This window comes from Amphiura filiformis, chromosome 16 (genome assembly GCF_039555335.1).
Source record: "Amphiura filiformis chromosome 16, Afil_fr2py, whole genome shotgun sequence".
In the NCBI taxonomy this organism is placed as follows: Eukaryota; Metazoa; Echinodermata; class Ophiuroidea; order Amphilepidida; family Amphiuridae; genus Amphiura; species Amphiura filiformis.
The window spans coordinates 4267692-4294714 of record NC_092643.1 but is presented as its reverse complement, the minus strand read 5'-3'; the positions used below and the strand labels follow the sequence as shown (position 1 = coordinate 4294714).

At 36.0% G+C, this 27023-nt stretch overlaps 1 protein-coding gene across 1 annotated transcript in view; it reads right to left on the bottom strand.

The window, feature by feature from the left end:
• Positions 1 to 3609: 3609 nt before the first annotated feature.
• LOC140136456 (adhesion G-protein coupled receptor G6-like) overlaps positions 3610 to 27023 on the bottom strand; it is a 30478-nt gene continuing 7064 nt past the window's right edge. Inside the window, exons 2-15 of the mRNA XM_072158179.1 lie at positions 25440 to 25691; positions 25030 to 25284; positions 21435 to 21686; positions 20896 to 21144; positions 17823 to 18080; positions 15378 to 15442; positions 14406 to 14552; positions 12844 to 13198; positions 12512 to 12684; positions 11572 to 11730; positions 8887 to 8996; positions 8219 to 8496; positions 7216 to 7300; positions 3610 to 4258 (exon numbers count right to left, since the gene is read on the bottom strand). Of these exons, the coding sequence (XP_072014280.1) occupies positions 3793 to 4258; positions 7216 to 7300; positions 8219 to 8496; positions 8887 to 8996; positions 11572 to 11730; positions 12512 to 12684; positions 12844 to 13198; positions 14406 to 14552; positions 15378 to 15442; positions 17823 to 18080; positions 20896 to 21144; positions 21435 to 21686; positions 25030 to 25284; positions 25440 to 25691 (3104 nt within the window). The 3' untranslated portion in view covers positions 3610 to 3792. The remainder of the gene's footprint in view (positions 4259 to 7215; positions 7301 to 8218; positions 8497 to 8886; positions 8997 to 11571; positions 11731 to 12511; positions 12685 to 12843; positions 13199 to 14405; positions 14553 to 15377; positions 15443 to 17822; positions 18081 to 20895; positions 21145 to 21434; positions 21687 to 25029; positions 25285 to 25439; positions 25692 to 27023) is intronic.

Here is a 27023-nt window from a genome sequence, read left to right as displayed (position 1 = left end):
ATCCAATGAACCATTTGATAGATAATTGATTACCACCATGCACCATGCACCATTCAACTTCTACCCATGATTTTGGGGCTAATAATATCAATAGGAGTTACTATTATCATTTTTCTTCAGATCATTGCAATGTAATTGACTCTTCAATCCTTAAAAACAGCTTTGCATGGTGGCAAGCAAGATGCATCTGATAAGTTGATGCTTATCATGGTGTTATTAAAGCCTCTTGTTGTGTACAACTTGATAAAAATGGCATATCGTGCATCATCTTGGTTTGGCTTGTTCATACATAGCACACACAAATTAATTAATTTCATAATTGAAATTTGTTAATGTGATATTAACAAAAGCACGTATACATGGTATAAGTCTATAATTGTACGAGAATTGGAACATTTTAATGTTAATATCACTAGAAGAAGTTTTGGATGAGAAATCGGACATTTCGATGAGAAACGGCCAAAATGGTGAGAATTTAAATTTTCTCATTCTTTTGGATGAGAAAATAATAATGTTTACTTTGAGCTAAGCGGGGATTAGCAATTCTCACCAGTTTTAATAAGACAATAATGATTGACACACACACCAGGAAGTTTCTCATCCAAAAGAATGAGAAAATTTAAATTCTCACCATTTTGGCCGTTTCTCATCAAAATGTCCGTTTTCTCATCCAAAACTTCCTCTAGTGATACTACGGCATAGCTATATGCCAATTTTGTTCTGATTCTGAGGTCTTGAGTTCGACTCGCAGTGTCGAAGATTTTTGTTCCTTTTAAATTCGGCACTTTCCGCCTTTTTTAATACTTATACATTTCATATGACACCTACGATAGTGGAAAATAGGGATTTATATATTTTTGTCGCAGTCAAGAGCAACATATGTATAATTGGTGATCAGTAAAATACGTATATTCTAGGGTTTATGACAGTTAAAATATATTGATATTCAAAATAAATAATAAATTTGCTAATTAAACAATTCATAGTACCATTTCTTAACATCGCTGAAAAAATCATGGAAATCGAACAACGCGTTCAAGAGTTATGGCGATTTTATTGATTTTAATAGATTATTTTTTTGCTTCTCTCAGACAATCCCGCGCGAAAAGCTTGGGACAGTTTGTTTATTTTACGCATCCCCGCTCCCCTTATTCAGATTTCCTACAATAATCAAACTATCAAAGCTCAAACAGCGATCGCGGTAAATGGACTATACATGAAAGGAAGTACCATTTTCATGCGTCAATAGATAAGCGGATTAAAACTTGGCCGATCGAAGTCGTTGTGGTTCCTTATCTCTTTCTTCCATGATATAAGTCCTTCCCTTTTTTTTAATGAAAAGATTTTTTTTAATTCAAGAAGACTGTCCTTCAGGTATTCTTTATCACCAACTTTTATTATGTGTAACCACCGAGCATTGATAAATAAAAGCTTTTAAAGAGATTACGATGAGAAAATCCGATATAATCCGAGTAATTGCTTTCAAAATGCAAATGAAAAGCTTTATAAAAAACTTCATGAAAGAAATTAGGCTGATTGTTAAATTAACACAACATAGCTATCAGATATAATGCTATCTACTGAAGATGGCAATATATTCACAAATTTAACACAACATAGCTAACAGATATTGCTATCCACTGAAGATGGCAATATATTCACAAATTTAACCCAACATGGCTATCAGATATAATGCTATCTACTGAAGATAGCAATATATTCACAAATTTAACACAACATAGCTATCAGACATAATGCTATCTACTGAAGATGGAAATATATTCACAAATATAACACGACATGGCTATCAGACATATTGCTATCTACTGAAAATAACAATCACAAATTAAACACATCATGTATATTAGACATACTATCTACTGAAGATAGCAATATTTTCACAAATTTAACACAACATGGCTATCAGATATAATGCTATCTACTGAAGATGGCAATATATTCACAAATTTAACACAGCATGGCTATCAGACATACTGCTATCTACTGATTATAGCAATATATTCACAAATATAACACGACATGGCTATCAGACATAATGCCATCTACTGAAGATAGCAATATATTCACAAATTTAACACAACATAGCTATCAGACATAGTGCTATCTACTGAAGATAGAATATATTCACAAATTTAACATAACATAGCTATCAGACATAATGCTATCTGCTGAAGATGGCGACATATTCACAAATTTAACACAGCATGGCTATCAGACACAATGCTATCTACTGATGATAGCAATATATTCACAAATTTAACATAACATAGCTATCAGACATAATGCTATCTGCTGAAGATGGCAACATATTCACAAATTTAAATACAACATGAATATTAGACAAATAATATCTACTTTAGACATGTTAGATAGCAATATATTTATAAATATAACACGAAATAGCTATCAGACGTAATCAGACTGAAGATGGCAATATCCCAATAAATACAAAACGATTGCAACATTATTTGCAAGCAAAAAGTTTTAAAAGAAAAGGTTAAAAGAAAACGTTTAAATAACGGTTATATAAAGGGTATAAAACGTTTTCAAACATTTAAAACTTTTTCAAAAATAACTAGCCATGCTTGTTGCAAAATATCCTAACATTATCTTATTTTTAAATGAGTTAAAACTCTGTGTTTTGGCAAGAAATGTTTGCAAAAAAGAAAACATTTTACAATAACATTTTGACAACATTTTTCAAATGTTGTTGTAGTGTGTTTTCATACAAAACTTTGATAAAATGTTTTCATGGTCTTTATATAACCCGACATTTAATGTTAAAACATTTTGACCTAAACCAAAACCCAAAATATAAACCGTTTAAGACGTGTATAAATATTATGGATACTCAATCATCCAATAATCTATGCACTGAGAATTATTTGTAAAGGGACTTCCGCAACGTTTGAAATCCGACCCTTTACCATTAAAATGCTTGTAACTTTTTTAACAAGATTATTTATTTGCTCAATACTCTTTTTATTTTTAAATCAAGGCGTCTTTTTCAAGTGTAACGATACTATTTTCGAGCAATGTATTAAGGGATTTGGAATGAGCGTTTTGACGCACATCAGGCATATCGAATTGCATTCTGAATACGAAGAATGTCTTTCTGATATCAAATAATTTTCATTTTTTGAAATTTACGATATAATACAAATTTTATGACAAATTATTAAAATTTTGATATTTTTCACATTTTGATATATAACAGTCCTCGAAGTAAATTTTATCAATCTAATGATATATTCTTAAAGTGTATGTAGCTGGGCTGGGAGGAAAAGCCGACGATCAATTGAAAATTTTGACCTTTCATATTGAAGATATGGATTTTTTTCCCAAAAAGACCTAATTGTTTTTGGTGTTTTGGGGAAAAAAATCCATATCTTCAATACGAAAGGTCAAAATTTTCAATTGATCGTCGGCTTTTCATCCCACCTACATACACTTGAAGTATAAATCATCAGATTTATAAAGTTTACTTCGAGTACTGTTAAATATCAAAAATATCAATTTTAATCATTTGCCATAAAATGTGTATTACATTGCGAATTTCAAAAATCAAAATTATTTGATATCAGAAGGACATTCTTCGTATTCAGAATACAATTCGATATGTCTGATGTGCTCTTATGCCCCACAATAAATAATGTCCAAACGTTCATACCCCATCCCTTAAATAGATCTATTTAGGGGCTAGTTCAGTTTCAAACTGCATTTTGTAATGCATAATATTTTCAACGACCAATAGGTCAATATGCCCTTTGTTTATTCACGACTTTGCGATACCTCACTCATCTCCATAGAAACCGATCTATTCTGAGGAGGAGTGGTTGAAGAAGTGATTGTACTTCGTTTGTTCTTAGAGGGGCAACACACCCTGGCCCAAAGAGCACGGGCTGGCTTATTGAGCAAAATGAAAAACACAAATATCATCAACCCAAGCAGAGAATTCAATATACAGAAAATATACTGAAATATCTCTGTAGCTTCCTTCACTGCCAAAAATCCAGACACCCAGGTAACACCTAAAAGCAGACCTATACCGAGCAGCATTCGCAAGTGTTCCATTGCGTTTTCAAACTGAGATTGGTTTTGTGTACGAGTACTTTTGACTGGTCTATCATGAAGATGAAATACAATCAGCGGGAACGTGGCAAGATTGAAGACAAGTATTAGTCCAATCGGAACCAACACGGCACTTATAAGTATCTTCTGTGAGTTGTAAAAGCAGCTGTAAGATCAAAATATGAAAAATGTAAAAGTTATTTAAACAATTAATCTGTTTATACGCTACACTCGCACATACCTCAACCCGTTGGCTCAAAGAGGCCATCTGGATTAGAAGCAGAGGTAACACCACCATGAACAAGGACGAGGGGGCGTACAGATTTGATCGAAATCTACGATCAGATCATCAATCGGCAAGCAACCCATGTGACGTCATCAAGATCAGTCACAAAGATTGCCGATAACAACTTCCTGATAGGAATCGAAATATTTATAGTGAGTACCTAATTTTACTTATTTGGATCTGTACTGAGAACATTTGCTTACCAGTCTTGACACATGTGGGAAAGAGAAGGTCAAGTGGCGGATGAGAAAGCTTGGCGTGAACTGATCCAACACCTAACGGGCGCCAGAAGGAGATCAGTAAGCTGAGAAGGAATTAAGAAAGCATCGATGTAATAAAGCTGGACCAGAAGAAAAACCAGGACTGGAACAACTTCAAGAGCAAGCAAGAACCAAGCTCATGTCACTCTGACGTGCAGACCAAGAAAGAAGAAAAAGAAAAAAGAGAGCAGTCTAGGAGATCCTTCTTTGCGAATCTTCACCATTTCACAAAGAGGCTATTTGAGCAAAGTAAGAGTGGAGACCTCAGTGTCCCACAGACGAATTAGAAGATCATTTGACATGTTTGAAGGAATTTTCTTCGGACCAACAACGTCAGGTAGCAATGCCTAACATCACAGGTTTAGTGACGCCAACTCTACCAGGCGTGAAGTTTGACCTCTTGTAACAAAAACTTGCTGAAGTTGAGAAGTTCATCACCAAAGCTAGATCAGCTTCTGCACCAAGCCCAAATGGAGTTCCATATAAAATCTGCAAGATGACTTATGAAATTCCTTCGAAGGTTGTTGAGAATGGTATGCTCTAGTACATTGAACCAGTTCTGTCCCTGCTGAATGTAGAAGGAGATATTATGTCTGGAATCTTAGCAGAGAGAAATCATGGATGACCGTTGAAGTAATTCTATGTACTTGTACTAAGACGCGGAAAACAGACTGACTTTCATTTCACACGGCCTTTGTGGAGAGGAGATCACAACTATTTAGGAACAACCAGTGAAGTGCCTTGGACGCTGGTACACAAAAGAAGGACACAGAGTCAAAAAAGAGTAAAAGAGACAGCACAGCAAGTCAATAAAGGTCTTGAATATAGTAAACTATTCTTTGTTTAAAATATTCTTCCAAGCGGAACAATTTGAGACTACTTTGGTCAAAATCGGCGCATTTTTATTTACTCCTGTGGAAAATGGTGGAGGCCAAAATTGAACATTTGACCTTTAAAAAGGCATATAACTCAAAAACTGTACATCGGAGATAGGCCAAACTACAATATACCATATTCGCCCTCCGGTCCTGGCAAAAATGTTATATGCAGTAAAACAATTCACTTGGTTTCTTTACTATAGTTCGGGCTCAAACGCTATGCCCAATTGCCTAAATCGTCCACAAAATGAATCGGACCACTTGTGACATTTTAGCTCATATCAAGCTTGCATCGCGTAAAATTTACTTTCATGATTATGCTATTTCATTTTTGGTTTTCAAAAGCAAAAGGGGGTTATATCGTAAATGTGATATGTTGCAGAATCAATACTATCTTGACGCACAAAAAAACTTTACTTGGTTTTTTACTAGTTCAGGTTCAAACGCTATTAGTCCAGTCAATCTAAACAAATAAGTGGTGTCAGTCACCACTAATTGCAACAGAATTTTTTCACTTTTATACATTTTAGGGATGTCCCCTGAACATCATACCAAAAATATACTTGGTGGAAAGGTAGTTTTTTTTTTTTTTTTGCCATACAGGGTCAAATTTCAAAATTGCTTTAATCTTTTTAAAAACTATACCAAAGCATTCCTCTAGTCTTAAGGATTCAGAAAAAGTATAGTTTGTCATATCTGTGATATACCATTCTCAAGTTATAAGCAAAAAGGTCAAAGGTCAAATTTTGGGCTCCACGTGGGTCAACTTCGAAAAAATGCTCCGAAAAAAAAAAAATGGTCTCAATGTGTTCGTCCTTTAAAAACACTCCAAAATAAGAATAGTTTGCCATATCTTGGATGTTTTGTTACCTAGGTAGCAGGGTAAAAGAGGTCATTGACCATTGAACTCTATTGACCCCGACCTAGTTTCCGATGTTACGCATGTAATAAACAACCTAAACAGTGCAAATATTCTTTAAATGAATTATGTTTGCAAGCCGAACAATTTGAGACCATTTTGGTTAAAATCAGACAATTTTAGTTTTTTGACCTCTGTTGAACCCAACATTTGACCTTTGACCTTTTCGGTTATAACTCAAGAACCGTACATCACAGATATGGCAAACTATATTTTTCTGAATCCTTATGACTAGAGGAATAATTTGGTATAGTTTTTAAAATGATTGGAGCGATTTTGAAATTTGACCCCTGTATGACCTTTTCCCGCCAAAAACTACCTTTCCACCAAGTATATTTTAGTATACTTTTTGTATGCTGTTCAGGGACATCTCTGACATTCATAGCAGTGAAAAAAATTCTGTTGCAATTAGTGGTGAGTCAAAACCCACTTTGACTGGAGTATATGCCCGATTTACTTAATCACTCGAGTTGGACCACCTTTTTGCCATGTCCACACATATCAAGTTTGTACCAAGTAAAAAAACTGTCATGTTTATCGTCCAAGATCGTCAATGTTTTTCTTTTACTTCATTGACATTGTACTACCATTGAGCTATTAAATGCTCGATGGTAATACTTTTAGTAGCTTATGAAGTAGTAAAAATTACCTTGACGACAAAGTAAAAATCAATCAAGGGACATGTTTGCCTAATACTATTTTCGAAATTGTATATTTTTAGTGTTACAACCTGTATACTTCAAGAAATTGCAAAATACAAGGAACTTATTCATGACTTACAACGGTGCTTTATGTTCCAAAGACGTCCCTCCATCCAACACGTGTATGAATACTTGTGTGATACCAATGATGATTAGTGGAAGACCTGTAATTAAAGAAAAATAATGATCCACAATAATTCAATTCAATTCAATTCAATTCAAAGTAGTTTATTCACATATGCTTTTCCATCTTACATAGCAACAACAATAATAGAAAATGAATAATAAATAATACAGTATAATAAATTAAAACACGATACACTTTGTAAGAATGCATTTACACAATGTTGACAAAGTAATTCGTGGATCAAGAAAATAAATGTCTGAATTAAAAATGCAGACGAAACTTTAGATCCAGAAAAAAAGCCGATGGGTGTGGTCTCCTTTTCTTGCTATCGCACGCCTGGGATTCCACCGTGAAACAAAGTTCTTTCTTGCCGACTACCATCGCTTGCAGCGGCGCCAAGGCAGGGGGGGTCCCTCGGTCAGAACTCTTTCCCCAGTAAAACCCAAAATTACAACAAAAAAATCCACTTTTTGCGGCAACTTTACGCAACATTTGTTGATTCCTCCCCCTGAAATTCACTTTGCCCCTTCAATGCCCACCCCCCCCCCAAAAAAATCATGGCGCCGCCACTGATCACGTGACCAAACCGTAAATGAAGTATCTGTGCATGATGATGATGATGATTGCTGTACGTTATTACTGATAATCGTCAGTACGTCCAAAATTTTGATTCACTTTGTCAATTCAATTTCATGATACATGTAAAGAAGGCTCATGACAAAACTTCCACGCGATTCAGAACTTATTTCTGTGCTATACTATATTATAGTATATATATACAGTATTGAACGTTTTAATAACGCCACTCTTTAAATTTATAATGTCAAATATGTTGATTCGGTCATGTCTCAAACTCAAAACGCGGAGATGCATTTGTATACTATTTCATCAATTCATAATATTATATATTAATAATAGAAGAGATGATAATTTCATAAATTATGCTTAAACATACCCCAGCAAATGATACATGCTTTCAAAATGAAATGTGGTATATCGCATGGTAGAGTTGGCATAGGACGCTTTAATACGAAGTGATATATCATAAGTATCCCTTCAGCTGCCGTCCAGAAAATGGAAGTCAATAGTAGATAGTGCAAAATCGCGGTGATAATGATGCAACCCAGAGTGTACTGCGTTTGTTCGATTCCCAAGTAAAAGGTGAGATAGAGTGCCAATAAAGATAAACAGAGGTTTAGCCCAACTTTGTAAACAGGTGATCTACGCAGTTCCCTGTGGTAAAAGAAACAAAATATACGTGTATGTAAGAGAATTTCATACAAGTACAATATTACGGAAAAAGTGACGAATGATAGGCGGCGAAAACGGGGGTGACACATCCTAATTCTTTCAAAGAAAGATGTCCCATTAAAATCTTTAGGCCTATAGAAGTAAAGAAAAAGCAATAATTGTTCTGTGCATCCTACATTTTAACCAAAAATACTTGGGGCTAAAATAGAGCAAAATTGCCATATTCGTAATTGCGCTAAAATGTCCATCTACAACGGGCACATAATATGCTAGCTCGTCCCCCTAAATGCTCCCGTCGCCACTTGCCACTGAAATCACTTTTTATGCAATTTAGTTTAAAACAACAACAAACAGTTTTACACCAATACTTACGCTACATACACGATTGTGAATACACTAATAAGGAGTGCTGCGATTGAGACGAAGCATCCTATTTTACTGATATAATCTAGCACAAAGGATGTCACAAGTCCATCAATCCTCTGAGTATTTGAATTGTGATGGGATGAAAAGTAAAAGTTAACATAAGTGAGTTGTTATTTAAATAATTATCAAAACAAGTGAACAAAATCATCTACATTATATAGGAAATTACACGGATAGAGAGTAGGGCCTATACTATTATTTACTCTTTTAAAATTGTTTCAACGACATGTAATAGTGGGTGCGCGCTGGTTCAAATCCGAACGGTTCTGATTTTTTCTCTCCTTTATTATAATGCCAGTTTGTCTGAGCTTCATTTCTTTAATTATTATTATATTTCTCAGGCATGTATCCTCTGGATCCTCGCATTGTCTCATATTGACTGATGTCCTGCTAGGGCACATCAGATAGGCCGCCCTCTCTATTTATAAAAAAATTACATTTTCGAGAGAATAAAATCATTACATGTTCAATTCGCCTGCAGATCCGCCATGAGCTGTTGTGGCGTGTGGTGGTATACTCGACGACATTTTATTTGTGGGTGCGCGCCGGTTCGAATCCGAACGGTTCTGATTTTTTCTCTCCTTTATAATAATGCCAGTTTGTCTATGCTTCATTTCTTTAACTTTTAAAATTGTGATGACCATTACAACAAGTTGCCATAGACCGAGTGGCAAGCGCTAATGAGCTGTGACACCATCACCTTATTTACATCTCGCCGTCCACAGTCAATACAATAGAGGTTACTATACCTTTTTAGGAATTTCCAAAAAAGAACCTGCATGTGCAACCATGACTGTTTCAAAATAGCCCGCCAAAGTCATGCAGGTAGCTCTGAGGTCGTGCATTGAATTGCTCTGAATGAAGAATACTACGGGAACCAGGCCTTTTGTTAGAAGTCACACATGAGTAAATGGATAACCTCTATTGGAGCACCATTGGCCTGTATGGATGGTGTCCAAATTTGGCTCGAATATACCTTATGGTCGATACTATCGAGTGAGTTTAATATTTTTATGAATGAACTGTAGTATGAATGGTAGCACGCCGCCATCCACATTATTCTGTATATGTCACCGCTATGTGTGGTACATGTATTGTCAATGGCATCATCGGGCCTTGATTCACTACGAAACAGTGAAATGCTTGGTTGAAATTCGTTTGTTTAGCAAGATACGGCTTTTGAAAGGAGTGGATACGTGCAGTTGGTCTATACCCTTGAGTGTGTGATTATTACGTAGTCAATTCACCACACACGGGTGAATGGGATATGTCCTCCAACTTTTTCTAACGGTTGGAATGACGGTCGGATTTGTTTGAGGTTTGCGTCAACGTCAAATCGACGTCCAAATTTGTCTAGGCATTGTTGTCATGGTGCCTTTAGCAAAGCAATTTCCTATTACTTAAACCCAAACTTTTGAGACGGTTTTTATGTTTGAAGGTGAAAACGATGATAGCGCACGCTGTTAGTTCATAATGCCTCATCCGAGGATGATTGAAGTACTTCCCATCATGCATTGTAAAAGTGTTATCACCAGAGTTTCAACTGCCACTTTACCTTTTAAATCCCATTGAACTGTGTACAAAAGATGTTTTTTTAAGGGTGTGCTACACCCCTTGATAAATTTGTGACTATTTTTGCATTTTTCTCAAAAAAGTAATAACACACTGGTAACAAAAGTTGTGTATATTATAGGGGTAAGGAATCCAGTTACTACACAGGAATTTCAGTGACTCAAGGCAAGGGGTACATTATTTATGATAAGAAAAGAGGTACCGCTAGAATGTACCTCATGAACCACTTGTCTTGAATCACTGAAATTTCGGTGAAGTAATTGGATTCCTTGTCCCTATAATATACGTAACTTTTGTTACCAGTGTGTAGTCATTTTTTGAGAAAAGTTCAAATTTAGAAATTAGTCAAAAAATTTATCAGGGGGTGTAATACCACCTTCAAATTGTGTTTGAATTGGTTGATTTCAGAACAAAAGTAATGTGTGTATAAAGGATAACTCACACCTTCTGTAGATAACATAAGCCTCACCCACCGTAGAGGTTCGTTGGTTGTCCTTATCAACATGATCAAGGTTTTAGCATTTCAAATCGACAAATTTGTTAAACTTAATTTAATCTTTTCGATCAACTCTTTCCATTCTTTATCAACACAGGTGGTACTCATTATCGTTATGAATTCGGCAGACGTCAGAATCTGGATTCGGCTTGTGGTAAATTCATTTTAGACATGGATTACTTTTGAATTAGAGAACAAGGGATCAATGCTTTACCTATAGAGGGCAGCATATCGATTTTTTAACAGATATCGTCGTTGGCCGTACTGCGAGTCACCGTTAACTAACCCTCTATACCGCCCTCTTTTGAATATTTACTATGCTGTTTTCATCTGATCTCCGTTAAAAAATTGATATGCTGCCCTCTATTTTGTACAGCATTGATCCCTTATTCTCAAATTCAAAAGTAATGCATGCGTAAAATTAATTTACCAAAAGCCGAATCCGGATTCGGCCGTCTGCCGAATTCATAACTATATAGTCATTTATGATTTGTGATTTACCTAAATTCAAAAACTATTCATGCTATATAAAATCTAATTTCAAAGTTAGCTTAATTGCTTACCACTAAAACGGCAAAATGTGTTAGATGATCACATGAGCACGTAATAAGGTTATTCTGCATTATGTCCGTCTGACAACCTTCTGTTGACCATTCGCCGACTCCATTATTTAAATCAAAATTCCAGTAGACACATTCAGCAAGATCAGTATCACCTAGTGTCTAAAAGGGAAAGAACACTACTAAATTAGATATTCAATTCAAGATCCCTCTTTTTGACAACATTAATGACATTAAAAAACACACACTACATTAAAAAACACATACCATATATTTACATTTTGAACTGTCATATCTTTCACACGGATTGGCCGAAAGATGATACATTATCCTTGCCTATTATGACATACAATACCAATCAAAAATACACCTGAAATACAAAATATCAATACTGGAAAGAAAAAATGGGTTTCTCGTTGAGAATTAGGAAATTGAAGTTTAGTAAGCTTCGCTCTTTACCTTCTTTACTTGTGACGAAAAACGATATCTTCGCACCCCCTCCAAAAAAATGCCAAAAGCCATTTGCGAGCGTAGCGAGCGAAAAAATAGAGATTTTATGCCTTTTTGGTCCAAAAATTTCAAAATCCGCCCTCCCCAGTCCTCAAAGGTCCAAATTTTAAAAAAAAGTGCACTTTTTCAAAATCAGCACCCCCAAAATAAATCCTGGCTACGGGCCTGGGTATCTTATACTGTTATGGTTGATAATGATATAATGAAATCATCACTTTATAGAATTTCTTAGAATCTATACAAAGGGTATTGAATTTATGTAGGCCTACTTAAAAATTATGTAGGATCCATTTCGAATTTCTCGTGCTGGAAGACCTGTATGTCGCTCTAAAGAAAATGTCCCCGTAATATGGTGTGAACAAATAATCACGACTAAACTTTATTTTATTTTGACAGGGAAAACACCATGCCTTGCATTGTTTTTAATTCTTACCTGAATTTGGTGAAAATACACCTGCACTGGGGTAGATAACTGTGTAATTTTTAAAGCATCGGCAATAGTAGCACTCATAATACGACTATTCACATACGTGTCTTCTTGCATGGTTTCAGAACTTTGAAATAGGTTGTCATTCAAGAATACAGTAAATACAGCTGGAGATGAGTCTGTCAGAAAGGAAGCACGTCATGTATTTCACTCGTTTTTGAAGAGTACATCTTTAAGTGCGCTGCCAAACCCAAGGCCGCACCGCTACACATAATTATATTGTTATGTTCACATTTTCTCATCATATTTTCCTCTGTTTTTTTAAATAATTTTCTTACCTCCTGAAGAATAATTATTGACCTCGTCTGGCAACCAAATCGCAACCTCCGCTTCATCAACCAGGATGGAGGATAACTCGAAGTGAACCTGTTGTTCATTGTTTGAGAGGTTCTCATCAATCATGTGATTTGAAGGAACAGATGAATATCCCAGACCAGTGTTAACGAGTGTTTCATTCGGATATACCACCGTCACCTGTAGTTGCTCCTCGCTCTGGTTGAAATTTTGTCCGACTTTATTTAGATGGTCTTCTAGTGATTGAAGAATTGATGTCGTCTTAAGCCCGTTTACGCCACCGGATGTTGGTATCGATTTTGCTGAGTTGCTGGTGATGATGATGAAGGATGAAGTGATCTAATTGTAAGATATTGTGAACTGATCAGTTAATATTATTGCTCTGAAGATCTGTTGTTGCTACTGATGTTTTTGAGATACCACCGATTTCCCGCGAAAGGTTCTGAAAGCCATCATTTATATCAGAACCAATAAATCAAGACTGAACAGAGACAAAGGGTTATATAACTTAAACCAGTTTGGGACAACCTCTTGACGTCCATGGAACCAGCGGTGGAACCTGTTCCTCTATTATTTGGCGTAATCAACCCCCGTGACATCATCAGAAGGAACGTAAATTCATAGGAACAACAGAGCAATAACATCTCCTGAAGACGTCGGTTGAGCCGGTGAAAACGTTCTGCTCAGGAGAGGCACCAATTACGAGATTTATAAAACAGATTATATTAATTAATTGTAAACGCAAAATTTTCCAACAAAAGAAAGGTATGACTTAAGTCACATAGCGGTCAACCTGTTCATGGAATAGTTCGAGAATGAAGCCATATCCACAGCTCCTGCCAACTGCAAACCCAGAATCTGAAAGAGACATATCGACGACGTCCTAGAGGTTATCAAGAAAGGAGAAGCGAAGAATCTGACTACACATTTCAACGAAGTCGACCCTACAAACAGTATCAAATTTACTTATGAGGAAGAATCTGACAGTAGTATCCCTTGCCTGGACACCTTAATCAGCACGAAAGATGATTGGGCTCTCAAATTGTGCATCAATAGAAAACCAACACACACGGACCAGTACTTGCAATTTCAATCGCATCATCTGTTGCACCATAAGTTAGGTGTTGTGAGGACCCTCATATCGACAGGAAAGACTCCATTGTTTCTGAAGAAGCGGATCGCCGGAAGGAAAAGACCCATATAGAGCAAGTAATAATAACGTAATTGGGTGAGAGGAGGCCAAAGTCATCGATCAAGAGGCACACAAAACAACTCGCTGGCTTAAAGAAGTTATCTGGATAAGGAGAGACCGACTCATGTGACGTCATCAAGATCAGTCACAAAGAATGCCGATAACATCTAGAAACACTACCACTCACCAAACCAGAGTGAACAAGATTCCTGATAGGAATCGAAATATTTCTAGTGAGTACCTAATTTACTTATTTTGGATTTGTTTTGAGAACATTTGCTTACCAGAGTGGTTTTTAATTGGTCATCCTCTATTAAATGCGGAAGAACGACATTTCGCAGTTACGTTACTTACATTAATAGATGATGAATTTGTTAACGCCACGTTGTGGAGTATTTCAGCAGCAGCTCCTATTCCCAGTTCAGAAAGACACAAATAACTAGATGTTATTTCTGCAAGATCTGCTATTATTTCTGCTTCATTGCTCTCATCTATTAGTATCTGTGCGTAAAAACAGCGAACTCCATTAACCATAAACCCAAGGCTTATTTTATTTCAAACTTCTTAATGAAGTGACAGTAGAGTGCCCCGTAATAAGGTTAAATACCACAAAGTTTCAATGGTACACTGATATTTTCATATGCAGAACTAGATAATGTCCACCGATACCATAAGAAATTATTTAGATTCCAAATGACCAAACATGGCAAAGTCTAGTTGACTATCAAAGAGGCGGATCCGGAGCTATCCGGGGTGGTGGCGATGATTTTGTAATAGTGGTTAATGACGTCATATTTGGCGTCATATAATTATAGGCGAGAGAAGTGAGCCAAATTTTTTTTCAGGAGTGGTCCCCTTTCAAAAACCTGGATCCGCCCCTGAGTTTAACCGGATCATGGGATAAAGTTAAAGTAAGTGCATAATATAATATTCAGGTATCGTCCATTACTGAATGTAGTGTATAATAATCTATACAGATTTGAGAATGTTTGGGTTGCCATAACATAGTTATTTACAATTCCATCCTGCCCTTATATTAAATTCAAACCCTTCACTTTTAGTCCGATTGGCACCCTTGTACCAATATCAGTTTCAAGGTCAAACAACTTATTTTCAAAACGTATTATTTTGGGGTAAAACGTTTGATGACATTAAACATAAAGTTAGGTAAAAGTCATGAAAAAGCCAAAATGTTGACCTTTGACCTTTTTGCATATAACTCCAGACTAATAAGTCGTAGGTTGGTCAAACTATAATATGTGTAAGCTTTGACCCTGAATTTCTCAAGCATGCCCAAAGATGTGGAAGATTAACGTATGATCTTACCATACTCAAGTTGATTAGTTCGTTGTTCGGGTCAACATCTTCCATCAAACACTGGCTCGTTGGGGCTAAATAAAGCAATAGGAAATATAAAGGTTAGCTGAATTTGATGACTTCTGTATGTTTTCATATCACTACATACTTTAGGCTCTCTCCCAGAACAATAATGCGTGCCTTAAAATATTAAAATAAGGTCGCGGCTCGTTCATCATCTTGTGTCACTTTGGAAATAAGCGAACTGGGCTAAAGATTTGTCTAATGCTGCTTTTCAATCCTGGAATAGGTCTACGCCGGCTTCTTACCATCATCAGGAATGCTCCAAACATGAACAGCTTCATTCAAAATCCACCTCAAATCTCAAAACAGTTATTAGTAACTTTTGGTTCTAATTGTTTATAATACTTTTTATATTTCACATGATATATTATTGTTACCATTGTATATAAACCCCTCATAAGGAAAGTCCGCACTTATGTAATCCGTCCTACTCTAAAACCTGATCTTGTTATGACAATTTGATTGATAAGGTCGTGTGCAGAATCTTGTTATCTCCAATTCTTAATTTCCAAATTTTCTACCTAAGACTCTAAATTGACATTGATACCAGTATGTGAAAGTTGGTGCATTTTCAAAAGTTGCAAATCAAAACGATGCACGCGGTCGACTATCCCAAGTGCCGGTACAATGCGCGGTTTACAATTATTGTTAATTTGAAGCGCATGGATAAACACTAGGATCCACAACATGCTCATCTATCAGGGGAACTGTTCTTAAACCCCAATACATTTGTACATTCATTAAATGACCTTTGAAGATTTGGGTACAAAAACTCATACTCCGCAACTTGAGGTCAAATTTTGCACTATGATTATGTAATTGAGGTTATTGAACAATGCCATTGGGACGAGGCTCTTGTGGTCCATAGTGAAATGATGAGTGGCGTATGGTGGTGTCTTTGGCCATTGATATTCATACGTTAGATCTTTGAATGCCTACATCTAGATCTGGGTAGAAAACTATGAATATATCCCGTGATTTTTGGCTTCTATAAAAACCTATCGTAAGGTTTGCACTTGAATATGTGTGTGAAAAGAATACGGTATGCTTCAGTCGGATTTTCTTAGATCTGTTTACGTGAAAGATGCGTAATTTTATACGAAGAACATAAAAAATGAGTCCTTCAAGCTAAAGAGTAGTGTGTGGCGCATCATATTTTTACCACGAGGCCTGAGTCCCTCGGCCCCTCTCTCAAAACTATTAAACATGGCGAAATAAAATGGCCATGTGTGGCTGTTGAAGAACTAGTGGATTCGGCCTACTATCATGGAGATTTTTGCCATGAAGATATCGCCGCATTTCAGCGCTCTAATCGGACACAATAGAATCATTGTAGATGAATAGCCGCTGCAGTCTGTTGGTAGTAGTAGTAACAGCAGCAGCTTGATCATGAAGATCATGCATGAATATCACAATAGAGGCAGGGTATGCAATACGACGTCACTCAAGATAGAGTCATCATTTAAATAACATTCTGTCCTCCTTAAGATTTCACGGTGTCTGTACCTCTGTCATTTTTGGCCATCTTAGAACTGTCCTCCAACATGGTTGCCATTTCATTATTGTTATACCGTTCCGGTTGGTTTATTACATACACTATATATCATTCTTGGCTGGAAACCAACGAAACCACCTTGAGGAACAGCGAAGTTGATAAAACTCATGTTTATTGTAGAATTGTAGAAACAAAGGAGTGGCTATCGGAAACTTAACTATAAACAACATTACTTTGAATAAACCCTACATTTGTCAAACACAAGGTCCTGCATAATACGTAAGCTATTAAATAGGTGAAAGTTGAGTAGTATTTGTAATTTTGGCTAAATGACTTCATGCGAGTATAAGCATGATAAGTGTGATAAAGTCTGCACAAAAAGAAACTCAGCTGTTATAAACACGACTATAGCTTCAGAACTAATAATTGTTTTCACAATATGATGAATTATTTACACGCATTTTGATACCACATTTGTCTAATGTTGTTCAATATTAACAACACAGTAGTGCTTTTACAGAAATATACCCGAATTTAAAAGTTGCAGTTTACAGCGATCAATGGTTATTATACCAGCACGGTAGCACGTAAATCCCGCCATTATCTTCACGCATACTTCAAAATCAATACAAATAGCTGCAACTTTTAAATTCGGTTATTTTTCTTCCAAAACACCGCTGTATTGTTAATATTGAACAAAATTGGACAAATTGGGTATCAAAATGCGCGTAAGTAAACCATCCTTCTTTATATGTTGAAATAATGTGAAAACAATTATTAGTTCTGAAGCTATAGGGCTGTTTATAACAGCTGAGTTTCTTTTTGTGCAGACTTTATGTCAGATGTTCACTACTGTCCAAATGACAACCTTTAACGGTTTATTATGTTTTCATTACCTTCAATAATATTAATTTCAAAGCAACAGTCAGCAACGTTTCCAGTTTCATCTGCAAAGGTGTAGCAAACTATTGTAAGGCCAACTAGGAAGAATGCACCAGGGACATGACTTCTGGCTCGAAGGTTCACTGTCCCAGAGTTATTCGTTGCCTGTGGTTCTGGGAAAGTAACTGTTCTGCCGAATTGTCCTAGATCAACGGTTTTAGTGATATCGTTGGTTGGACTGCAAACGGGTGGTTGCTGTGGTTGGTCACCAACTGCGAAAAATGTGTTCAATAATTTAAAGTGTAATTCAAACTTTTGTAATGCAAGGAATTGCTCAAAATGACCAAAATCACTCAAAACTTGCATTTTCCTACATAAGAATTTCAAGAGGTCATTGGTCAAAAACCATAGGTACCAATGCCGTTATGCGTTTAATTAAAACACCCAGTCAGATGTATTTCGCACCTGCCAAACACAAGTCACCCAATTTCGAAAACTGGACGTTGAATGTACGCTCTCATGAATATTGATTGGCAACATTTTCCAATATGTCAGCGCTCTAATCGGAAACAATAGAACAATAAACCATGCAGAACGTTGGAACACATCGTATGGATACGTATCATAATCTACACGGTGAACACCGTGGCTGGATAAATCATGTACGACTCGTCCAGAGTACCGTACATATTTGGATGGATAATTTATGGTACTTTAGTACAGTGATAGCGCCCTCTGTATTTTTATAAGTTACATTTCAAGGTCGTTACATGAAGGTTACTCAAGGTTTTAACATTAAGGTTAATTCTTTAGAGACAGCCCGTCACCCTTAAGGTTACTTTGAAACTGAAACTGAAACTTTTGCTTCCTTGCCCTGCAGAACCCTTATATTGAAAGATATATATTGTTTAGTCTACTTCTTCTTTCCTGGATTGTCATTTAAATTGCTTTTAATGTTTTTTCATGTTTGTAATTTATGGCAATTGAAATACCGGTAAATATTATTATTATTATTATTATTATTATTATTATTATTATTATTATTATTATTATATTGGGGTCCCACTTAGAGTGTTTAGTCGTCATATAGGAGTCACCGGCCTTGATGTTTTTGTTGATACTAAAAACATCAAGGCCGGCAAACCGAGGCCGCAATTCTCATACGCTGACTAAACATTCCCAGTGGGACCCCATCCTAAAACCCGCAGGCAAGCAAACAAGTAACCTTAAGGGTGACGGGCTGTCGCTACTTTTTTACCCAATAATTTCACTATATCGGCTAATTTACAGTTTAAGCTTATTTGCTATTGTTTTTGGACCAACATTGTTTATTTGTAAGCCTGCGGCGCAACCTTGAACAATATTGTCTTTGAGCTAACGCCCCGTAGCAACCCCCAGCCAACCCCACACACCGACACCGCCTGGCTAATAATTATGTGGTGTAGAAGGGACACTAAAATGAATACACGGGATCGATACACGTGAATTGCTATGCACGATTTTGATATCAGACGAAAATCTTCGGATACCGGGTTAGAAAATGATGAATATCTCCCGTTATGATTTTTTCTCAAGAAACAAATACTCTACAACGCTATTCAAGAAATCAGTCCTAATTCATCTTGGAGCTCCATATACCACCGTACTAATTTTTGGTATTCTTCAAACTATAACGGAGTCTCAGAACTTTACTTATCAGTGCATCATGATTTTCAACTCTTCGAACCGTACACTATAACATCAACTTCATATTTTCATGCTTTTAACTTGAAGGATCGCATATTTCTACCGCTCTAAATATTCTTAGTCAAATGTATCTCTTTAGCGTCTCTGAATGGAGGGAACATATCCATCCCTATTATATATTGTGCGCTTTGAAGTCAAAATTTGACCCAAACTCTCAATTTTATATTGCGTTGGTCCTGTATCATGGTATGGACTACAGCGCGATAGCGGCACTCACTCAAGTGGAGAGAGTATAACCATTGACCGCAATGTCGTATACAAGCTTGCTCACAGAGCGATAAATCAATTACCCCGTCTATTGTGGTAGCCTTAGTCAGGTCACTTCGCTAATAATATGCATCTCATAAGGTCCGAATAAAATGGTCATGGGTGGCTGTGGATTCAACCTACCATGGCGATTTCTACTATGAAGATATCGGGGCGATGTCACTGTGCCCCATACCTCATTTCAATTTTTAACATACCAATATCCTGCGAGTGTTATGTTAACAATGGCACAGGAAGCCAATTCGCCGTAGAAGTAGTGATGTAACAGGATTAATTACCATAGCAATGGGTTTACACTATTTTTGAATGTATTGTCGTGCACTAGACGTCACGTCGTCCCACTGCATTGCACATAGATTATCACAGAACATGGATAAAGACCTGGATCGTAATTCTATAGAATGTTCACACCATGATCACTCGCACCTGTAAGATTAGTGTCTTTGAAAAGAGCGGTATTGTATTCAATCTCTGATTGCAGACATACGCAGGTGATGAGTGCATCCTTCATATAGTGTAGGGCAATACATTAAAAAATAGTGTAAACCCATTGCTATGGTAATTAATCACTACCTCAACGGTGAATAGGTGGTCAATTAGTCCGCAGTGAGCCTTCTGTGGTCTGGAAACTAATTGACTTAATATGGCCCCTTAATGGCTCCGACAGAGGCAAACTTAAAGTACAGGTAACTGGAGAGGTAAAGCGACGAGTTAAAAAAAAAAACTACCAATGCACAGCAAAATTGCTGTTTTGTCCTTTTCACATACTGACGTATTTGCGCGACGTATTTGTCATTTGAACGGCGAAATTGACATTAGTCCTTTTTACATAGTGACGTATTTTATTTACTATTGATTTTTTGCAGAATAAGTTATGCTCTGATAGTGATAAGTGAATTATATTGAAAATAAGATATATTTGCATTACTGTTAAACTGGTTTTAATCGACAATAATATTTTAATCAAGACTATGCAGCAAATGAAAATCGCTAGATTTTCAAGTTCGATTTTCTCGAAATGCGTACTTTGCAAATACGTCGGTATGTGATACGGCCGACGAATTAACTACCAACCTTCGATCACAGTGACACTTAATCCACAAGTGACGCGGTAGTCTACGGAATCAGCAAATACATATTCGACTAGGGTTTGTCCAGTTGAGAAACGCTGACCTGGAGAATGTGATCTTGATACCAGTCTAACTGTTCCAGAGTTATCCGTTGCTGTGCACTCAGTAAATACGACATTGGCACCACCAACACCAAGCGGAATTGTCCTGGTAATATCATCACCACATTCACATACAGGTAGAGCTCGATCAACTTCATAAAACAGAAGGCAAGCAAAAAGTTACATCATGCAAATGAACGATACTTTAAAACAAGGCCTAATTCAAAGTGATATAACAAACTGATAATGCAGTTAGTGAATGTAAGGTAGATTTGCCAAAAGCCCCATTCCCTACTACATCAATCTGCCACACGAAAAACGTGTATCATAATAGCCCATAGAACAGTAAGGGTGGTATACCACCCCGGGACACTACCTTGTGAGATTAGGTTACTTCTTTGTCATCAAAACAAAATGCTACAAAACATGCAATATGGCTTACCTTCAATAACCGTCACATCAAAACCACAAACTACTGTGTTACTAGAGTCATCTCTGAATGTGTACGACACTCGTGTAGTGCCAGTGAAAAACTGATCACCAGGGGCATGTGATCGTGTCACCAATCTAGCTGCACCGCAGGTGTCAGTGGCTCTTGGTTCAGTCCAAGAGACAGTTGTAAAACCATTGCCTCCTAGGCTAATAGTTCTGGTGATGTCGTCAGGTGGGGTACAAACAGGTGGTATGCTATCAACTGGAAGTCATACAAAAGGTCTCATTCAACTATTGTATTCACTAAAGTTTAATTATCATGCAGCACAATATAAATACCTGGATCAGATATACAGGTTAGTTATTCAATTTAGAAAATAGCATTAGTCAAATATGTCATTTATTGATTGTATTGTGTTTTACTTTGCCGTCAAGGTAATTTCTCAAGCTACAACACAACCTTTGTTTCTGTAAAAATCGGTGGCCCACAAGCGACATGATGCAGTCATGTCTACAGTAGAATTCACCACGAACTTTGCAGGACTGAAACCCCATTAAAACCTATTAAACCAAGATAACACTCATTGAAAACAGCTCAACTGATCAAATCAGATCTTCTCTGGTTGTGCACATGTGTCTGTTTTATATGTGCGGTATCGCAATGAGCTGGTATTATAGCTTCAGTTGGGTAGCCGATTATAAAGGAAACGCAAGGAAACAATGGTATGTGGACCTTTGTTCACGAAATGAGACAATGGTCTGCTTTTTGTTAACCAGCATTCTTGAAAATGAGCAACATAATGATTGTTGACTTAACACGGTTTGGAAATAATTTCTTCATATTTTTTGGTGTTATCTGTCGTTTACATATCCTTCCTGAAACACCAAAGTACGCATATTTCCAAACATCTAAATTAGCTAAAAATTTAGGACATGTTACAAAACTATATTTTCTAGAATTTTAGAAGAATACTTTTAATATTGGCCGGTTATTTTTCACACAGCGACGCTAACTACGCAATGTACTATTACCTATAACATACACTAAAACACCAAAGTACGAATATTTCAAAACATCTAAATTAGCTAAAAATTTAGGACATGTTACAAAACTTTATTTTCTAGAATTTTAGAAGAATACTTTTAATATTGGCCGGTTATTTTTCACACAGCGACGTTAAGTAGGCAAATCCCCATACTTCTAACGTACGCTATTTGTAGAGGTCCCGCGTTAATGGTAAGAGCACTGTGTATTGTGTATAGGAAAACGGACAGTAACTGCAGTATGACGATATGGTCAATTGTGTAAGGTTGTCCTAAAACACCTTGGGTCACTTTCTTGTCTTTGTGTAACAAAAGCGACTGAATTGAGTTGAATCATGAACCATCTGGTCGGTGCTTTTAAGATGTAATTTCAAACAATAGGGCATTTGAAGTGGTATTGTAATTTATAAATTTGAAATAAATAGCATATAACTTATTTACTAATGTCAATTAAGAGAACTGGAATGAGTGTTTTGAGCGTTTCGACAGTATTTTTTGTGGACATGAGAGCACATCAGACCTATCAAATTGCATTCTGAATACGAAGAATGTCTTTCTGATATCAAATGATTTTCGTTTTATGAAATTCCTGATATAATACAAATTTTATGACAAATTATTAAAATTTGATATTTTTCACATTTTTGAGATATGTCCTCGAAGTAAATTTTATCAATTTAATGATATAGTCTTAAAGTGTATGTAGGTGGGATGAAAAGCCGACGATCAATTGAAAATTTTGACCTTTTATATTGAAGATATGAATTTTTTTCCCCAAACACCAAAAACATATTAGGTCTTTGGGAACAAATCAATATCTTCAATATGAAAGGTCAAAATTTTCAACTGATCGTCGGCTTTTCATCCCACCTACATACGCTTCAAATATAAATCATCAGATTTAGAAAGTTTACTTCGAGTACTGTTAAATATCAAAAATATCTATTTTTAATGATTTGCCATAAAATGTGTTTTACATTGCGAATTTCAAAAAATCAAAATTATTTGATATCAGGAGAACATTCTTCGTATTCAGAATGCAATTCTATATGTCTGATGTGCTCTAATGTCCCACAATAAATACTGTCATAAACGTTCATATCCCTTCCCTTAAGTGGAAGAAAAACTCTTAGTTGATTAAAAATGATTTCATTTGTATTACTTTTTCGGCTTCTCGGCATGCCCTAAGACGGAGTATGGTATATGCTAATCTCTTTTTATATCAGAAGCAACAAAATGTACCAATGAGAAATATCAGGTTTTATTATTTAATATTAATGTGTTCGTGTGTCACCAAATTGGTTTGCTCAAACTAGACACCCGTTTCTTTTAAAAATCCAAACCAAACAGTCATTTTCAGCTTGTTAAAAGACATCGTTTAAAATATAATTATGCGTTTTTGTGTGTATGTGTGCGCGTGATTTTTGTTTTACAATTGGATGACATAAAGACTATAAACTGGTTTAAGAGAGGGGATTACATTCATGTTTAAAATGATATTCATTAACATGTATACATGTCCAGGATAATTGTGAACCACACAAATTCGATTATTTACCAAAATATTTTATATATTTCGTCGGTCGCATCACATACTGGTCTATCTTGAAAAACACGCATTTCGAGAAAATCGCAATTGAAAATCTTCGTATGAATTTAACCTTTCTATAATTTTATTAGACTATGGATTTTCATGAAAGTGGTTTTAAATTAAAGCATATACTTAACAGATTTATTTAAGTGGAATCTTTAATTATATTTACGTATGCAATATTGCTTAAAACTACACTAAAGTTGTAGTTCTGTATGTGAAATAGTTAATTTCCCGATATCGTATTTAAAGTGCGTTTCATACTGGTCTATCTGGGGGCTATCTCGATTTCGCGAACAATCATGACAAAGACGTGACTTTAGACGCATCACATACTGGTCTATCTCGAGATAGACCAGTATGTAATGCACTTTCAATACGATATCGGGAAATTAACGATTTCACATACAGAACTACAACTTAAACTGTAGTTTTAAGCAATATTACATACGCAAATATAATTAAAGATTCCACTTAAATAAATCTGTTAAGTATATGCTTTAATTTAAAACCACTTTCATGAAAATCCATAGTCTAATTAAATTATAGAAAGGTAAACTTGCGATTTTCTAGATATGCGTGTTTTTTCGAGATAGATCAGTATGTGAAAATACGTATTTTGAAAATATCATAGATAGTTTAAATTTAACATTTGTAACTAATTATCTAGGAAAAATTGAGGTATGTAATTTGTTGTATTGGAAGAGCTCCGTAAAAAAGAACTATATACCAATTTTCTCAAAAAAGTCAAAAATTCAAGATAGACCAGTATGTGATGCACCCGACGATTTAATTATTCATTATTTTACGTAATTAACATTAGAAGGAATCAGTTCAACAATAAAATATAAATTAACCCTATATCCTGTGACTTGGACATGGCTTTAATTCTAGTATAATTCACTGGACTGAATTGATATGAATTGATATGCATAATCAGGCAATCCGTCTTAACAAACTTAAATTTTACCTTCGGTGACGGTTACAAAAAAAGAACCACTTGCTCTGTTATTAGATGGATCTCTGAAAGTGTAAGTCACTTCTGTTCTTCCTACCACAAAGAATGATTGCCCAGGTTGGTGAGTTTGGCTGACCAAGGTGGCTGTCCCAGAATTATCCGTTGCTCTACATGCATCCCATGTTACCTCGGTGGTACCACCAGTGTTACAAGCAGTGGTTGTCGAAATGTCATTTGGACAGATCACATTAAGTGGGACTTCATCGACTGGATTGAATAGCAGGAGTTGTATTGATCGAAAAAAAGAAATCATAATTATTTGATTAAAAACATGCTCAAAATCAATCAAATCGTGGAGAAGTATTGAATTATGGTTCCGGAAGAAATATAATAACACCAGAATAGGATAATGCTCATAATACCTTCAATTACTGAAATCGTGAAAGAACATATTGCGCTGTTTCCAGATGGATCTCGGTATTCGAAGGTCACTTCTGTTGTACCTACAATGAAAAATTGGCCTGGTGTATGGCTTCTTGACACTAAAATTGTCGTTCCGGAATTATCAGTAGCAGTTGCTTCATCGAAAGGTACGGTAGTTCCACCGGTGCTGCCGAGTGGAATTTGGCGAAAAATGTCTTGTGGGCATGTAACCTGTGGTGGTATTCTATCCACTAATGGAAAAGAAGAAGATACAAAGCAGATAAATAAATTGTGGAAAATTGTATATAATATCAATGTAAATATATGATTTAAAATCTACGTCAATCATCTTTGAATGGAGTTCAAGAGATATGCGGTCATTTTACCAGCCAAATAGATTTCAAACCTAGCTTTCACCTTTTCACACCAATGGTCTCACAATGGTGAACACCTGACCTTCATATTCTACCAATGCCAATATCGATAAGTTAGTCCTTCGTTTTGAGTGTCAAAATCAAAATGACTGCATATGCCTAATTAGTCGTTTAAACTTGCTATGGTGTCTTCGAAGGTCTCTGGATGTTGCCAAATAACTTTTGCTGGCACTTTCTGGAATGTTGATAAATTTAAAGCTTCCTTTTGTTCTTACCTTGAAAAACAAGAATGGTGAAGCTGCCCAGTTATTTGAAGGATCCTGAAAGGTGTGGTTTACACCCCTTATCTAGGGATAAGGCGCCTCATCTGTGGTTTAGACGGCCTTATCCTGGGTTAACGTTCCTTACCTGTGGCTAAGATGCCTTAACCTTAGCATATCGCAGTCTAAACCCAGATAAGGCATATAAACCCCAGATAATGCGCCGTAACCCCAGATAAGCGACGTAGACCCCAGATAAAGCAGTCTAAACCCCAAATAAGGCGCCTTAACCCTAAATAAGGAACATAAACCCCAGAAAAGGCATCTAAACCCCACATGATATTTCTATGATATTTTTCGCTGGGTACAAAGTATATCTAAAACCATGCTAAATCTTATTTACTGTCCAAAGTGTCATATTTTAATAACTCTTTATTAAAAAAGTTACACCAATCTTACAGTCAATCCGATTGTTTGATAATAAACAAACATTCTTGCTTTATTTCACGCGGTATTTCATAGCCAAAATTAGTGGCAAATCATAGCTAATCATACTGATATCCACAATCTTTCGACACTGCTACAGCCATACATGGCTGTCACTGTCGCACTAATTTTTCAGATTCACTTTCAAATATACCCAGGCATTTTCCTGGATACCCTACATACAAATTCTGGACCCCATTCGCCAAATAATCAAGTCTTTCACATTTCTTTTATTCTTTCCGGACCACAGCATATATTCATATTAATAAATACTCCACTTTCACACATCGTAATAACGGGACGTCCCCGTGGCGAAGTGGTTAATCCGTTTATGAATTTTTGCTCAAGTTCGAAACTTCCCACCCCTTTTTTAAGTTTTATTAACCAATTTATTGTCGTAAATCAAGAATAACACCATTTCGAACATTCATTGCTATTGTGATATATTTTTTTTTTCATCAAA